Genomic DNA, 17,380 nt, shown 5'->3' on the forward strand with positions numbered 1-17,380 from the left:
TGTAAGAAGGAACTGAGGTCATTTTTGCTACGTTTGCAGGTGGTACAAATATATGTAGAGGGACAGACAGTGTTGAGGAAGTAGAGTTGCTGGCAAAGGACTTGAGCAGGCTAGGAGAGTGGGCAAACAAGTGGCAAATGGAATACAATGTGCAAATGTGTGAGGTTGTGCATTTTGAGCTTTGCAAATGGGCTTAGGAGTCCTCATTCAGAATTTTCTTAAGGTTACCGTGCAGGCTCAGTTGGCAGTTAGGAAGGCAAATGCAATATTAGCATTTATTTTGAGAGGGCGAGAATACGAGAACAGAGATGTACTACTGGGGCTATATGAGGCTCTGGTCAGATTCCATTTGGAATCTAAGGAAGGATGTTCCGGCCTTGGAGGGGGGTCCAGAGAAGTTCAAAGCTGGCATTCAAAGCTACATAACAGCACCTTATTCTTTCATTGAGATGCCTGGAAGAATTTATTTTGAATCGTGGGAATATGTAAACCTCTAGGGATTATCCTGCTTTATTTTCCTTTTTCTGCTGCTTAACACTTACTGGTGAAGGCTGAAAACAGCAGTGGAGAGCAGTTGAGCAGTTTACCCTCTCTACATCATCACAATTCAGCTGGAATCGACTGAACCATCACAAAAATATCAGTGAATTGAAACTATGAAGTTGAGTAACGCGTGTGAACATGGTTTACCTCAATTTGTTAACGGGTTCAAGATTCAGGTGCCTGAGTTAGACACCTCCTAGAAACTGACCATGGTTCTTCTGTTCAAGAAAGGGAATAGGAATGACTCTACTAATTATAGCTGGTTAGTCTTACTTTGGTGGTAGATAAGTTAATGGAACAGGTCCTGAGGGATAGGATTAATGAGCATTTGGAAAGATGCAGCTTAATCCGAGATAGTCATCTTGTACAGTTCTATGTTCTATGTTCTATGTTCCAGGTCAACCCTGCACTGATTAGGGGGTTGCACTTTAGTTCAGTTTGCTGAACAGTTGGTTCGTGATGCAGAGCGAGGCCAACAGCGACGGTTTAATTCCTATACCGGCTGAAGTTATTCATGGAGACCCACCTTCTCACCTGCCCCTCATCTGAGATGCGGTGACGCTCAGGTTTAATCGCCACCAGTCAGCTCTTCCTCTCTGGGACTATGGCAGCTGATTAGTGAAGGCTCTTCAAATTGTCGTTGTTTTCTAAGATGCAAGGCACCAGGAGACATTTTCTAAAATGTTAGGATGATAGTCAAATTGCTCAGAAAACTGGCTGGGAAAAGAAAAGAAATCAGCAAATGATTCAGTGCCTTTGTTTTTCAATAAGCATCTTGCGTTGACTTTAAATCATGTGTTGGATTTGCTTCTGGGAATTCGCTTGAGATAGTCAGCAGAAGATCTGACTGCACCTTAAAGGCTAACAGTATCAAATGGTGCAAAATGCCGTTTGGGGCCTAGTGTGACCCATGATCAAGGGCATCCATGTTGAAATTCTGTGTCACAGAATCACAGAGTTTTTTATTTAATGGCACCGGAGATGGCCTGCAATGATGTGCCCACCATGTCTGCACCGGCTCTCCCAATGTACAGCAGGACTTAGTGCCATCCTCCTGCCTCCCAGGCCCCTTCCCACCATGCCCCTGCACATTGTTTCTATTCAAATAATCATCTTGTGTCCTCTTCAATGCCTTGATTGAACCTTCCTCCAACCATACTTCCAGAAAGTACCTTCCAGACCCCAATCACATGTTGTGTAAATGTATTATTTTCTCTGAACCTCCCCACTCCTCATTATTGTTTGTGTTTCTTTCTACTAAATAGTTCGTGACAATCTGATAAATCCTACGGCTCCTGGAATCCCTATGTGGTCGTTGAAAACCGTTCCAGGAAACAAAACCTTCAGGTATAGCAGATGCATTCTGTCCTCTTCCTGTAATTAGCCTATGAATGCTGAAATGGAATGTTCAATCCTAAATTGGTTCACAGATCCTTTGTGAGTATATGAGACCCTATGTAGAGAGACCAAAACTACGACTTGCACTTCTATAGAATGTGTTGGGGAATGTGTTGCAGACCTGGCAGCATCTGTGCAGTTTCATTTCTTCCATCAATCCATTTTCCCATCACTATTGTCTCCCCCATCCCATCCCACTAGGGCAAATATGTTCCCTGTTCCAAATTGTCCTTTGACACATTGCTTACCTTTTTTCTGCCATTGTCACATGACTGATCTCTTAAACAATAATAATGATCATTATTGTCACAAGTTGGCTTACATTTTCACTGCAATGAAGTTACTGTGAAAAGCCCCCAGTCGGCCCACCCCGGCGCATGTTCGGGTACACAGAGGGATAATTCAGAATGTCCAAATTACCTAACAACACGTCTTCCGGGACTTGTGGGAGGAAACCAGAGCACCCGGAGGAAATTCACACAGACACGGGGAGAATGTGCAGACTCCGCACTGACAGTGACCTGAGCCGGGAATTGAACCTGAGATCCTGGCGATGTGAAGCAACATAGCTAACCACTGTGCTACCGTGCCGTCCACATTGGCACCCGTCCTCACCATGATCACCACCATTTATATTCCCTCTACCTTTTTGTCCACGGCATCTTTGTCAATCTCCACCTATCACTGGCCTTCTATCCAGCTCTACTGCTCCACGCCTTCACCCATCCTGCCCCTCTCACCCCTCACCACACACAATAAAACATATTTCTCCATATGACTCTTCTTCAGAGCTCCAGATTATGATTCCAGGCATATGGGCTGGAAACGTTAAGTCTTGTTTCTCCATCACAGGTGCTGACAGACCCGTTGAGTTTTTCCCCCCAGCATTTTCTGTTTTTATATCAGATTTACAGCATCTGCAGTATTCTGTTTTTTTATTATTGCACTTCTTTGGTGTCTTTCAAATAGGAACTAGAGTTTTGAGGCCCGGCAGCTGTTAATATACTATCTTCTATGTAATGTCTAAAAATAAAAACCTAAGGCAGGGAATACTTAAATAATTAAATGTTCTCTGTTTGTTGTTCGTCATTGCAGGTTGACATTTGATAGACCTCCGCCCAGGGCCTGGGAGATCCGGGTTCTTAGTTTGTCCCGGGAGAATGGTGAGAATATTCATTTGTTAATGAGTGTTTTAGTGAGGTGACTTGTACTGTCCAATGAATGACAGTGTCTGCTCATTTACAGTCATATCTCTCGAGCTCCACAAGACTGAGCTTTGTGTTTATAGGCCCTCCCCATTGATTGATTGAGCTTTTACCTTTCCTGGCTGGTGTTAGAACGGGTCATAGTGGATCGACAGTTTGTGTCATGTACCGCCCAACTTTGTATTGTTTGAGAATCAGACACATTGTACTGCTGTCTCTGTGGGACCAGAGGATCAGCCACCAAATTCATAGTGACCAAACGGGTTAATCCCCGCTGGAAATTGAAAACATTTTCAGCAACCGCAACAGACTCTGCGAGTCATCAGATCCGTATTGGTCGACAGGACTCTCAACCATGTCCAACCCATTTCCTGCACTTATGGTCTCATCCCTTCCCTTCCCTCCCGGAAACAGGATAGGGTGGTCCCTCACTTTTCATTCCACCAGCTTCCGCCAGTTCTGCTAACTCCAGCATGATATCACCACCAAACCCATCTCCCTCTCACTCCCCCTGTCAGCATTCTGCAGGGACCGTTCCCAGCGGGATACCCTGGTCCACTCCTCCATCACCCCCAATGCCTCACCCTCTTCCCACAGCACCTTCCCATGCAATCACAGAAGGTGTAACAACTTTTTATTTATTCGTTCATGGATGTGGGTGTCCAGGTTGTGCCAGCATTCATTGCCCATCCCTAATTGGCCTTGAGGGGCAGGTAAGAGTCACCACGTTACTGTGTAGTCACGTATTGGTCAGACTAGGTAAGGGTGGCAGACATTATTGAACTAGATGGGTCTTTATGACAATCGACAATGGTTTCACGGTCATGTAGAGACCAACACCTGCGACCTTTAATTCCTAATTTTTATTGAATTCAAATGTCACCACCTGTTCTGGGCCTGTTCTGTGCTGTACTGTTCTACTTCTACTTCTACACCTGCAGTGGTGGGATTTGAACTAGCGTCTCTGGATTACTAGTCCGGTGACAATACCACTAGGCCACTGCCCCTGTACCTCCAACCCGATCACCCTCCAAGGTCCAAAACACTCTTTCTAGGTGAGGCAGTCCCTCACGTGCATCTCCTCCAATCTGGTCTATTGCATTTGCTACTAACAATGTGATGTATTCTACATTGGAGAGGCTAAACGCAGACTGGGTGACCACTATGCAGAACACATGCGGCCTGACTGCAAGCAGGTCCCAGACCTTCCTGTCACTTGCCATTTCAACTCACCATCCTACTCTCATGTCCACATGTCCATCCTTGGTCTGCTGCAACGTTCAAGTGAAGCCCAGCATAAACTGGAGGAAGAGCACCTCATCTTCCAATTTGGCTCGTTGCAGCCTTCCGGACTTAACATCAAGTTCAACAACTTCCGACTATGAAGTCGCTCTTCCACCTTCACCCCATTTTAATTTCTATCAATTTATTTTCAGTCCTTCCATCCATCCGTTTTCCCCTCCCCATTGCCACCGCTTTCCACATCACACCCCACTTGGGCAATCTGTTCTCTCTTCCTAGTTGCCCTTTGACGCACTGCTTACCTTTGTTCTGCTATTAACATATTCTATCCCTTCATGTGACACTATCAGCACCATACTTAACCTTGATCACCCCAATTTACATTTCCTTTGTCTTTCTGTCCACGACACCTTTGTCAATCTCCACCTATCGCTGGGCCTCTAACCAGCCCCACCGCTCCATGCCCCCCCCCCCCCCCCCCCCCCCCCCCCCATCAACAGGATAAATCTGACCCTATTTGCAGTCCTCTTTAGCTTTGACAAAGAATAATCCAGATTTGAAATGCTGGTTCCCTTCTCTCTCCACAGAAGCTGTCAGACCTGCTGAGATTGTACAGTATTTCCTGTTTTTGTTTAACATTCCAGCACCCGCAGTAATTTTCTTTTATCTTTGATCCATACTGTTTATCCACAATCTACTCCACTCAGTAATTTCAATTTATGAGTGCTCTTTATGCTCGAGAGTTCCAAATAAGGCCAGAGGTCATCAAATCCCAACTGTGCAGAAAGGGGCCATTTGACCCATTGAGACTCTCCGAGGTCTTTGGAGGTTCATGTGCTCTGGTCACGACTGCATCATCTAATTAAGAGAGCAGTTGCATTATGTTGATTAGCAGATTGCAGATTGCAGATGGACACAATTTTAATTGCAGATGGACACAATTACAATACTGTATAGGGGAGGCAATGGCATTGTGGTATTATCACTGGACGATGATAGAAGTACATGATTTGAGTCCCACCACGGCTAATGGTGACATTTGAATTACATAAAAAGCTGGAATTAAAAGTCTAATGATGACTATGACACCATAGTTGATTGTCATAAAAGCCCAGCTGGTTTACTAATGTCCTTCAGGGAAGGAAGCAAGCTGCCCTTACCTGTACTGGCCGAGATGTGACACCAGACCCACAGCAATGTGATTGACTCTTTAATACCCATTGAAATGTCCGAAGAAGCCATTAAGATCAAAAGCAATTAGGGATAGGCAAGAACCCACATCCCATGAATGAATAAAACAAATTAGAACTTTCTATTTTATGTCTTTTCAGGGCTATGTCTTGCAAAACCTAAGTTGCTTATATTGGATGAACCCTATTCCATACCACCAAGGGAAATGGAGATCATGAAGGCTATTGAGCTTGTTGGCAAGTACCAAATCAATACAATAGCAGCATGTATTTATATAATGCCTTTGATGCAATAATATATCCCTGAGGCACTTCGCTAGTGCGCTTCTTTTTATCGAGCATTTATTGCCCTTGAGACGCTGATGGTGAGCAATCAAATCTTAACACCAGGCCACATTAGGGGATATTAAGGGCGGTGATCAAAACTTAGTCAATGTGTTAGGTTTTAAGGATTACTTTCAGGGAAGAGAGAGAGTGTGTGAATGCAAGAGCAACAGAGGAATCAATTTCTGAGGTTAGTGCCCAGGTCTTAAAGAGACTAGCTGGAGAAATTCAGAATACTTGGAGGATTGTCGGGCTAAAGGAAGATGGAGGAGATAAAGCTGTTTGAGGGCATGGAGAGGTTTGAAAATAATAATAATTTTAAAAAAATGTAGCTCAGTGAACACAGGGATAATGGGTAAATGGGATTGTGTGTGAATTAGAAACACAGAAGCAGAGAAAATAGGAGCAGGAGGAGGTCATTAGGCCCTTCGAATCAGTTCTGCGATTCATTATGATCATGGGTGAATATCCAACTCAGTAGCCTATTGCACTTTCCACCCATCTTCTTTGTACTCTTCGCTCCAAGTTCTGTATCTAACTACTTCATGAAAATATACAATGATTGTGCCTCAACTGCTTTCTGTGGTAGAGAATTCCACAGGCTCACCGTGCTCTGGGTGAAGACATCAAACATCATCTCTGTCCTCAATGGTCTACCCCGTATCTGCAGACTGTGACCCCTGGTTCTGGTCACCCCACTATTGGGAACATCCTTCTTGCATCTATCATGGCCAGTGTTGTTAGAAATTTATATCTTTCTGTGAGACACCCACTCATTCTTCTGAACTCCAGTGAATACAATCCTACCTGACTCAATCTCTCCTCATATGTCCATTCTTCCATCCCAGGAATCAGTCTGAAAAATTGTCATTGCACTCCCTCTAGAGCAAGAACATCCTTCTTCAGATAAGGAGAACAAAACTGGCTCCCCCTCATCATCTCTACTTGTTATATACTTGAAAATTCCAGTACATTTGTCAAGCATGATTTCCCTGTCATACATCCATGTTGATTCTGTCCAATCCTGCCACTGTTTTCTAAGTGCTCTGTTATAAAATTTGTGGTAATGGATTCTAGAATTTCCCCCACTTATGACGTCAGGCTTACTGCTGATTAATTCCCTGCTTTCTCTCTACCTCCCTTTTTAAATAGTGGGGTTACATTAGCTACCCTCCAATCTGTAGGAACTGTTCCAGAGTCTATCGAATTTTGGAAGATGACCACCAAAGCATCCAGTATTTCTGGAGCCACTTCCTTAAATACTCTGGGATGTAGATTACCAATCCCTGGGATTTTATTAGCCTTTAATCCTGTCAATTTCCCCAATACTATTTATTTACTAATATTTATCTAATTCAGTTTCTCCCTCTCACAAACCATGCATTCCCAACATTTTTGGTATCTTATTTGTATCCTCATTTGTGAAGACCCAATCAAACTATGTACTTGAAATGAAATTAAATGAAAATCGATTATTGTCACGAGTAGGCTTCAATGAAGTTACTGTGAAAAGCCCCTAGTCACCTCATTCAGGTGCCTGTTCGGGGAGGCTGTTACAGGAATCGAACCATGCTGCTGGCCTGCCTTGGTCTGCTTTAAAAGCCAGCGATTTAGCCCAGTGCGCTAAACAGCCTGTTCTCCAATTGGTTCCTCAATGTATTGGTCCAGAAAACCATCCTGTATACACTCCAGGAATTGCTCCTCTACAGTATTGATTTATTTACCAATCTCTATGTTGAGTAAAATCTTTAATTTCCTGTTTAATTCCATTCCCAACATTACCACTGCAGTTTGGGGTCTATATACTGTAAGCACTGATGTTCTTTGCCTCTTGGTGTTTCTCAGCTCGACACATTCAGATTCCCCATTGTCGGAGCTAATATCCTTCCTCACTATTATGTTAATTGAGGCACAGGCAGCCGAGTTTTTTTGTGATCACCTCATCTTTGCAAAATAGCAAGAAAAAAGTCATAGATATAGTTCAGTCAAAAGTGACAATAGCTCAATATTAGCCATATTAGTTCAATATGTAGAGGATCCAACAAGGGAGTATGCAGCTGGACCTAATTCTGGGGAATGAAACCGGACAGATGGTTGACGTATTGTTGGAGGAGCATTTTAGTGATAGTGACCACAACATGGCTCAATTTCAATTTCATAGAATCCATAGAATCATAGAATTTATAGCACAGAAGGAGCCCATTCGGCCAATTGAATCTGCACCAACCCTTCGAAAGAGCTCCCTACCGAAGCCCACATGTCCACTCCATCCATAACCCCAACTAACCATTTTTATTGGACACTAAGGATAATTTAGCATGGCCAATTCGCCTAATCGCCACATATTTGGACTGTGGGAGGAAACCAGAACACCCAGGGGAAACACGCAGACACAGGGAGAATGTGCAGGCGCCACACAGAAAGTGACCCAAGTCAGGAATCGAACTCAGGTCCCGGTGCTGTGAAGCAACAGTGCTAACCGCTGTGCGACCATACCACCCCCTATATTTGTAATGGACAAAGAAGTGGACAAGTTGCAAAAAAAATTTTGGATTTGGGGAGAGTATATTTTAACAAAACAAGGCAGGATCTGGCCAAGGTAGACTAGAAAGAGTTACTTGTGGGGAAACCTACAGAAGATTAGTGGGGGTCGTTCAAAGATGAAATGTGGAGGGTATAGGCCAAATGTGTTCTGTCCAGGGCAATAGAAAGATGTAACAAAGCAAGGGAACCATGGAAGACCAGAGACATTCAGGATACGATGAGAAGGAAAAGAGATTTTTAACAAATATAAGGGGAGCAAGTCTGCCAAAGCATTAGAGGAGTACAGAAAGTGCAGGATGGAGCTTAAGATATCAATTAGGAGAGCAAAGAGGAGGCATGAGAAATCTCTGGCTGGTAGAAGTAGGGAATTCCAAAGATATACTATAAGTATATCAATGGGAAGAGGATAACTAGGGAAAGAGTAGGGTCCATAAGGACCAAGGGAGAAATCTGTGGGTGGAGCCAGAGGACATTGACAGGTGAATTAATATTTCACATCTGTCTTCACCCAAGAGAATAAGGATGTAGGTATGGAACTCGGGGAGAGAAATTGTGATGTTCTTGAGCAAATTGTTGTAGGGAGTGACAAGGTATTGGTGGGCTTAAAAGTGGACAAATCTCCAGGCTCAGATGAATTGTGTCCCAGGACTCACGGGGATATTGCCTGGGATGGAACATTTAAGTTCTAAAGAGAGGTTGGATAGGCATGGGTGCTTTTCTCTGGAGCAGAGAGGACTGTGGAGTGGTCTGTTTGGGGTGTACAAGGCTATGAGGGGCATGGACAAGGTGGATAGGGAGCACCTGTTCCCCTCAGTTGAAGAATCAGTTATGAGGGGACACAAGTTCAAAGTGAGGAGTGGGAAGTTCAGGAGGGATTTGAGGAAAAATGTTTTTACCCAGAGAGTGAATGCCTTGGAGGGTGGTAGAGGCAGGTTGCCTTGCATCCTTTAAAAAGTACCTGGATGAGTACTTGGCATGCCATAACATTCAAGGCTATGATTCAAATGCTGGCAAATGGGATTTGATCGGTAGGTCAGGGCCTTTTATGCATTGGTGCAGACATGGTGAGCTGTAGGGCCCATTCTGCACTTTAGTATTCTGTGATTCGGTATGGCTGAACGTTTCCAATGCAGACGGACTGAAACAGGTTCAGAGTCATGCTACAGACATGATCATTGATGCTGATAAGGATTCATGCTCTGAAGCTCAGCAGAGGATCAAATAGGACTCCCAAGTTCATGAATGGTCAGTTCAGCCAGTTCAGTTTAAAAGGAAATATATTGTATCAATAATCATGGATGTGATTATTATGTGCAAGCCTATATATATTGATCTCCCAAGGAGCACAGCACATTGAAAGAATCATTCACTGCCCCTTTTATCTACCTTTCCAGATGATTTGTCTTCCAGAGTGAGACATTTTATTAGAAGTGATATACAGGCAATTCTGTTTTTCCAGAAAAATGAAGATTGCGAATACTCTACGTTTTAATGTCGATTTTGCAACAGAAAGTGATGTTATATTTATTGAAAGTTAGTGCATGTTTCCCACTTGTTGGGAGGAACCATTAATTGCTGGGATTAAAAAGTTATCAGAAGTTTTCCTAAGTAGCAGACGCCTGGGGGTTTGAGAGCAATATCTGCTAAATATGCCCATTGGTAACTGGTGGAACCAGGTGAGGTATTCAGTGAGCTGTAAGGCTTGTGTTCCACCCAATCCCCTGGGGTTTTCACTCCGATGAGTTCTGTTAGAATTAACCTCATAAAGAGGCATGGAGGGTCAGAGAAATAAAAAAGATAATCAAACTGACATGCTCACACACAAAATTCACTCACATACAGCCACACACACACATATTCACAGATGCTCACACACACATGCTTATCATGCACTCACTCATACAGACATGAACATTTACATGATCATAATCTACATGCTTAGTCACAGACACACATATTTGTATCTGCACCGATAAACATTAATGTCTGCGCACAGTCACACAGTGATATTCACGTATTTATGCATACTCATAGCTCACTGAAAAACAAAATCATCTAGACACACATTCAAAGACATGCTCTCACACCATTGGTCTCACAAGCATATACACACACAGTCAAAGCCACGGTCATACATGCATGCGCACTGTCTCTCACACACAGGCAGAAAAACAATCTCCCTGGAGCTAAGAGTACAGTAGGCCAAATAAGTTATGGATGTTGTTGGTTCTAAAACACAGAGATGCTAAAGAAGTTTCCACCTTCTCACTGTACCCATTAATTAAAGTTGCTCAGGTTTTAGAGTCTGGATATTTGGCTCCATTGATTAATGCTGGGTGGGTTCTAATACAGGCCTGGTGCCTGAGCTTGTTCAGTTTGGCTTGTGTTAAAATGGCACCTGGTCATATAGATTGTGTGCGGTAATTCCTTTAAGATTTCTCCATGTGCCACAGAATATTCCTCCTGCCATGAAAATGGGTTGGGAAATTTCTGAAAAATAACCCCACCCGCCCCTCCCCCATGGAATTCCATGTTGTCCATGTTGTACCTTTCTCACAAACACCGCTGAAAGTCATTTCAGAACAAAGCATGGACATTTTTCTACAATGCTGGTAGGCCAAGCACTATTGTCAGAAGCATAGATTCATGCAAAGATGATGAGCATAAAAACCTTCAATTCTGCATTTCAGGTTGATACTGTTGACACTGCATCCTGAAATTATGAAGATGGGAAATTTGGGGGGGGGGAAGAAAACACATTCTGCTCATTGAGATACCTGGAAAGCGTGGCACCTTTGGAAGCGAGTGACATTTCTGAATTTAAATAGAAGATGTAATACATTTTGATGTAATGAAATAAAGCAATACACACTGCTGTGTTAAGTGTTTGTTTCCTACGGTTTATATTTTCTTATTTATATGGGATTCACAGCTCAAAAATATTTCATTCAGCCAAAAGGATGTAGACATGTGGTTCACACAAACCTCCTCACAACCTAACCTCCCATTATGTCAGCGAACTTTATGCTTTTCTTTGCTTCCTCACATTGTTTCCCTTAAAGACACCCATACCATTCACCTCAAAATTAGAAAATTCTGAACTCTCGCCATTCCCTTTGGTAAACAGTTTTCTCCTGAAAGCTTAGGAATTTGACGTTGTAGAAACTTTCCATGACCCAATTTCTGTCTCTATCATAACTGAATAGAGGACTTGAAAGAGAAAATGTTGGAAAATCTCAGCAGGTCGGGCAGCATCTGTAGGGAGAGAAAAGAGGAAAATTCCGATGACTCTTTGTCAAAGCCAACAGACAGAGAAAATGGGAAATATTTATTCTGTGAAAGATGAGTCATAGCCACAGAGACCCAGGGAAACCGGGTGCTAATGGTCACAGAAACCAAGGGGAAGGAGTGCTAATAGCAGTCCCCAGAGGACAAAAGATGTGAAAGGTTAAACAGCAGAAAAACTAACATCTGAGGATGAACTCTAGAAGTGGGGGGGAGGGGAAGGGGAAGCAAAGAGGAGAAAGGTGGATACGATTGGGGGGGAGGGGGGAGGGGAGAGAATTAAATATATATTAAGAAAGAAAGAAATGGTAAAAGACAGCTCAAATGAAATGGGATGAAAGCAAATCGGTCGAGCTGGGGTAGAGCTGATCATCTGAAGTTGTTGAATTCGATGTTGAGACTGGAAGGCTGTAGCATGCCTAACCGGAAGATGAGATGTTGTTCCTCCAGTTTACGTTGAACTTCACTGGAACATTGCAGCAGGCCAAGAACAGACATGCGGGCATAGGAGAAGGGTCTTTTGTTAAAATGACAGGCAACAGGAAGGTCAGGGTCATGAATGCGCACAGACCGAAGATGCTCAGCACAGCGATGACTCAGTCTGCGATATAGAGGAGACCACATTGGGAGCAGCGAATGCAGTCAGTCAAACTGGAAGAGATGCAAGTAAGACACTGCTTAACCTGGAATGAGTGTTTTGGGCCTGGGATGTTAAGCATCGAAGAGGTAAAGGGGCAGGTGTTACACCTTCTGCGATGGCATGGGAAGGTGCCATGGGTGCCTTTGGTTTCTGTGGTCATTAGCACCCGGTTTTCATGGGTTTCTCTGGCTATGACTCATCTTTCATTCTCACTCCACAGTATAAATATCTCTCATTTTCTCTGTCTGTTAGCTTTGGCAAAAAGTAATCGGACTCGAAACGCGAGCTCTTTTCTCTCCCTACGGTTGCTGCCAGACCTGCTGAGATTTTTCAGCATTTTCTCTTTCGTTTCAGATTCCAGCATCCACAGTAATTTACTTTTATCCATTGAATAGAGTACTCAACTGTTACTGGAGCAGCACTCAGCCAGGCAAGTGGAGAGTATTCAATCACATTCCTGACTTGTTACTTGCAGATAGCGAATAGGCTTTGGGGCAACAGGAGGTGAGTTACTCACTGCAGGATTACTGATCTTTGACCCCCTCTTGTCGACACAGTATATAAGGCTAGTCCAGTAGTCGTTGACCACCACATCTTCCTGCTGTCTTTCACACACAGGAAGATAAAATATTTGACATGGAAGCTGATCATGACACCGTTGGCCACAGAAAGCATTGAGGAACTAAGGGGAGTACAAAGATTGGCGGGCGATGAAACTGCTCCTCATTTCTCTCACCCACAGTTGGGAAATGATTAAGGCAAACATCGGAGGCTCTTCATCCATGAAGATGCTCAGACGGCAGTAAGACAGAGGGAAAGTAACTTACTCCAAAATAGCAGAAACTGCTCTCATTGCAGTCCATGTGGTTCAATGTCTGGGAGGAACCAACATTCTTCTTTTTGGAGGCCTCTAAATCATCTTCCAGCCCAGATTCTTCTCTGAAGAGCAGGATGCGAGGCCCCCTGTTTCTCTTCTAGCTTCATCAGCAATCACCTTCATTTCATCAGAAGGTCAGATGTGGGATGTTCGGCACCATTCGCGATTCCTCAGATACTGAAGCAGTCCGTATCTAAATGAATGCCTGGAAAATATCGATGCTTGGGCTGCCAAGTGGCAAGTAACATTCACACCACATAAGTTCTAGGCATCTCCAACATTGGAGACCTACCTATGGGCCATTGACATTCAATGGCATTATCATTGCTAAATCCTTTATTATAAATATCCTGGGTGTTAATGTTGACTAAGACTGAACTGGACTAGCCATATAAATACTGTGGCTATGAGAGGAGAGCAGGCTAGAAGATAGGAATCCTGTGGTGAGTAACTCTCTTCCAGGCTCTCCAAAGCCTGTTCTTCACCAAGGCACAAATCAGGAGTGTGATGGAATAAGAACAAAAAGTGCTGGAAGAATAGTCATACGGACTTGAAACATTCACTCTGTTTCCCTCACCACAGATTCTGCCAGACCTGTTGAGTTTTTTGACTTCGAGCATCAATAGTATTTTGCTTTTATTGTATTGTGATGGAATGCTGCCCATTTGGCTGGATGCGTGCAGTTCCAAAAACATGCAGGAAGCTCAGCATCATCCAGGACAAAGCAGCCCACTTTATTGATATCGCATCCACAAACATTCACTCCCTCCATCTCAGATGCACAGGAGCAGCAGTGTGTACCATCTACAAGGTGCACTGCAGTAACTTACCAAGGTTCCTTAGTCTGAACAAACCACTGCCTCTGGGCAAACTGGCAAGGGCCATTAGTTCCTCCGAGAACATTCATGGAAGTTTTCTAAGGAAAGACATATTGGCATGGAGGCAGTCCAGAGAAAGTTCACGAGATTGATCCTGAGCATGAAGGGATTTCCTTATAAGGAGACGTTCAATAGATTGGGCCTGTCCTCACTGGAGTTTAGAAAAATGAGAGACAAACTTATTGAGACATATAGGATGGGGATTTGACAGGGTTGGTGCTGAGTGATTGTTTCCCCCTGCGGAACAGTCCAGGACTAGAGGGCATTATCCCTGAGCAAGAAGTCACCCACTTGAGACAGGGTTGAGAAGGAATTTATTCTCCTTGAGGGCAGTGAATCTGTGGAATTCTTTACCAGGGACTGCTGCCGAGGATGGGACATTAGTATGTTCAATGCTGAGATAGACTGAATTTTAATCAGCAAGGGACTCGAGGATTATGGGGATAAGGCGGGAAAGTAGATTTAAGGATCATTAGATCAATCATGGTCTCATTGAATGGCAGACCAGACTCATTGGGCCGAATGGCCTACTTCTGCTCCAATGCTTTTCAACTTATGGAGTTTCTGGCTGAGTTGTATTCGGCCTGGTAGGATTAGATAGGCCATTAATTGCTGGGTGGAAGTCAGCATGCTTCTGGCCGGCAGAATGTCAAAATCCAGCTGGAAACATGGGAAGAAAAGCGAGAGGAAAACAGAAATTTACAATCACTGCTAAACGAGAAACTGCAACATTTTGAACAAGGTCATCAGCAGCCGGATCATTTCTGCTCTGGAGATGGTGATCCACCCAGTTCTGACCTGCACTGTAACCAGGAGGAAAATATTTTGTTGCACTATTCAGTCATTTGATGACGTAAGTGTAAGACAGGGGAGTGGTGATCTGCCTGATCAAGCTTTGATCAGGTGAAGATCTTCAACAGAATTTTGCACACCTCTCGGATGGACACACTCTACAAAATGAGATCTGGGCAGGAAATCTACAATTAGAACACGAAAGGGAAAATGCTGGAAAACCTCAGCAAGTCTGGCCGCAACTGCAGGGAGAGAAAAGAGATAACATTCCGAGTCTGATGACTCTTTGTCAAAGCTAACAGACAGAGAAAGTGGGAAATATTTATACTGTGGAGTGAAAATGAAAGATGAGTCATAGCCACAGAAACCCAGGGAAACCGGGTACTAATGGCCACAGATACCAAGGGGAAAGAGTGTTAATGGCAGACCCCATAGAGGACAAAAGATGTGAAAGGTCAAACAGTAGGGAAACTAACATCAGAGGATGAACTGTAGGTGTGGGGGGAGGGGAAGGGGGAAGCAAAGAGGAGAAATGTGCAGGAAAGGTGGATAAGATTGGGGGGGGGGGAAATTAAACATATATTAAGAAAGAAAGAAAATGGTAAAAGACAGTTAAAATGAAATGAAAACAAATGGGTCGAGGTGGGGCTTGAGGAAGTGAACAAAAACAAATATGATGGACAGTAGGACCCTGAGGGTAATGTGTTCACAGACAGAGAACAAAGGGATGAGCACAGCATGGCTAGGAAGGGGGAGGGGAGCTTTGCCTCGCAGAGAGAATAGTGAAAAGGATGCTGGGTAACAAGAGGCCCAGGATAAGTGAGCCAATTAGGATATATCACCAGGTCAGGAGGTGTGTATAATAACCAATGGGAAGTTTGTATGCGAATCTTGATGTAATTTGAAGTATATCTCCAGTGTTCCTTTGTCCTGAGGTTCTCTTTATCCTGGGCTCTCAGAAGACAGTGTGTGTGTCCTGAGGTCCTATGGATTGAGTCAGCATTGCAAGTTAGTTATTATTAAATGATATGATACCTGCAAATCCATCTCAGATTTTATTGAGTCCAGACTGACCACAAAGAACCAGGAATTAACATTTGGTGCCGAAATCGGGATTTCTCCAGATCCTTGCCTTTCATCTGCGAAATCAGAATTGGACTGCTCTCGGAAGGGGAAAAAGGAAATGGGCCCACGATATGAATAGATAAAACTTGCCATATCGATTTTCCTCTGTCTCATATTCTGCTAACAGTCTAATCACTCGCATTTGATCAGGTAAGATGTCTCGACGAAATCAAAGGTCAGTCTGGTGGATTAGAAGAATTGATTTCAGTCAATGCAGGTACGGCTGAGGGCTGGAATGAGGTAACAATTCAGTTGGTGTCTGATGGAATGTTGCCTGGTCAGTCAGTTGCATGTGAGTAGAAAATTAAAAATTGGTTCTATTAAATTACACTTTAATTTGGTTAAGGTCTTTAACGGATTGATGTGATGTCGCAGAACAGTTCAGTAAAAGGCCGCTGATGCAATGTTTGCGGACAATTCAATTCTGTACAATTCGAATTGGCTAAAATTGGTTAAGGTCTTTATCGGGTTGATGTGATGTCGCAGAACAGTTCAGTAAAAGACCGCTGATGGAATGTTTGCGGACAGTTCAATTCCGTACAAATATAATTGGTTACGCTAACATTTATTATGGGAAGATATGGGCTGTTTGAATGAAACAGAATTGGGAGATGAATGGCCACTAGGGGGAACCAGAGACAAACTTGTGTGTTGATGAATGAAAGTATAATGATTGGAATTCTTTTGTCTGCATGGAGATCCCCAATGAATGAATGAGTCCGTTTAATAAGAATCCGTGCATTCCTAGTTTTGTAAAATGTTGTGCTTTAGGAGGTATTAAAGTGAGATTTAAAATGGGGTATTTGAAAGTTCTTTAGAAAATCAGTAATAATGATTAACATTGTGGGAGTTAATTAGTACATAATTCTCAGGGAGAAAACCAAAAGCGAAATCAAAATGTATAAATTGGGATTTGTAAAGGATTAGTTAAGACTCAGCAGAGTCTTGGCTGCTAAAAATAAATAAATAAATAAATAAATAAATAAAATAGTTTCACATCAATTAGAAGTTATAAATGGCAGGCAAGAAATGTGATCAATAGCACTAAATTAGTCTTCGCATAAACACAAAGAGAAGTTTTACTCCCAAGCAGTCAGAGCTCTGTGCAGGAAATTACTTTGAAACTAACCGGTTGAAATTGACACGGCACAGCTCCACCAGGGTCCTAGTGCCCGATGTATCGCTAGAAAGTTACTAGCAGAAGAAATGAAGTTTAGAGGGTTAAATACATTGTAGAATGAGCTTTAAGGAATAAAGATATTAGACCAGAAGTTAGAGATTACATTATAGAGGGGGTATTAGGCAATAGAAACATTAGACCTGAAGTTAGATTAGGA

At 43.1% G+C, this 17,380-nt stretch overlaps 1 protein-coding gene across 5 annotated transcripts in view; it reads left to right on the forward strand.

The window, feature by feature from the left end:
* The window catches only part of LOC119976368 (complement C3-like), an 80,955-nt gene extending 69,621 nt beyond the window's left edge, over positions 1-11,334 (forward strand). For 2 of the 5 annotated variants that reach the window (XR_005462914.1, XR_005462915.1), the window contains exons 18-21: positions 1,809-1,886; positions 3,034-3,104; positions 5,720-5,815; positions 11,137-11,334. Coding sequence is in view for 2 of the 5 variants with exons in the window: in XM_038816856.1 (XP_038672784.1) it covers positions 1,809-1,890; positions 3,037-3,104; positions 5,720-5,815; positions 11,137-11,141 (251 nt within the window). In the remaining 3 variants the exon portion in view is untranslated. Of the gene's footprint in view, positions 1-1,808; positions 1,891-3,033; positions 3,105-5,719; positions 5,816-11,136 lie in introns of those variants that run through there. The other 3 variants (XM_038816856.1, XM_038816857.1, XR_005462917.1) reach the window with 2 other exon arrangements.
* The last annotated feature ends 6,046 nt before the right edge of the window (positions 11,335-17,380 follow it).

This window comes from Scyliorhinus canicula, chromosome 13, assembly GCF_902713615.1.
Source record: "Scyliorhinus canicula chromosome 13, sScyCan1.1, whole genome shotgun sequence".
In the NCBI taxonomy this organism is placed as follows: domain Eukaryota; kingdom Metazoa; phylum Chordata; class Chondrichthyes; order Carcharhiniformes; family Scyliorhinidae; genus Scyliorhinus; species Scyliorhinus canicula.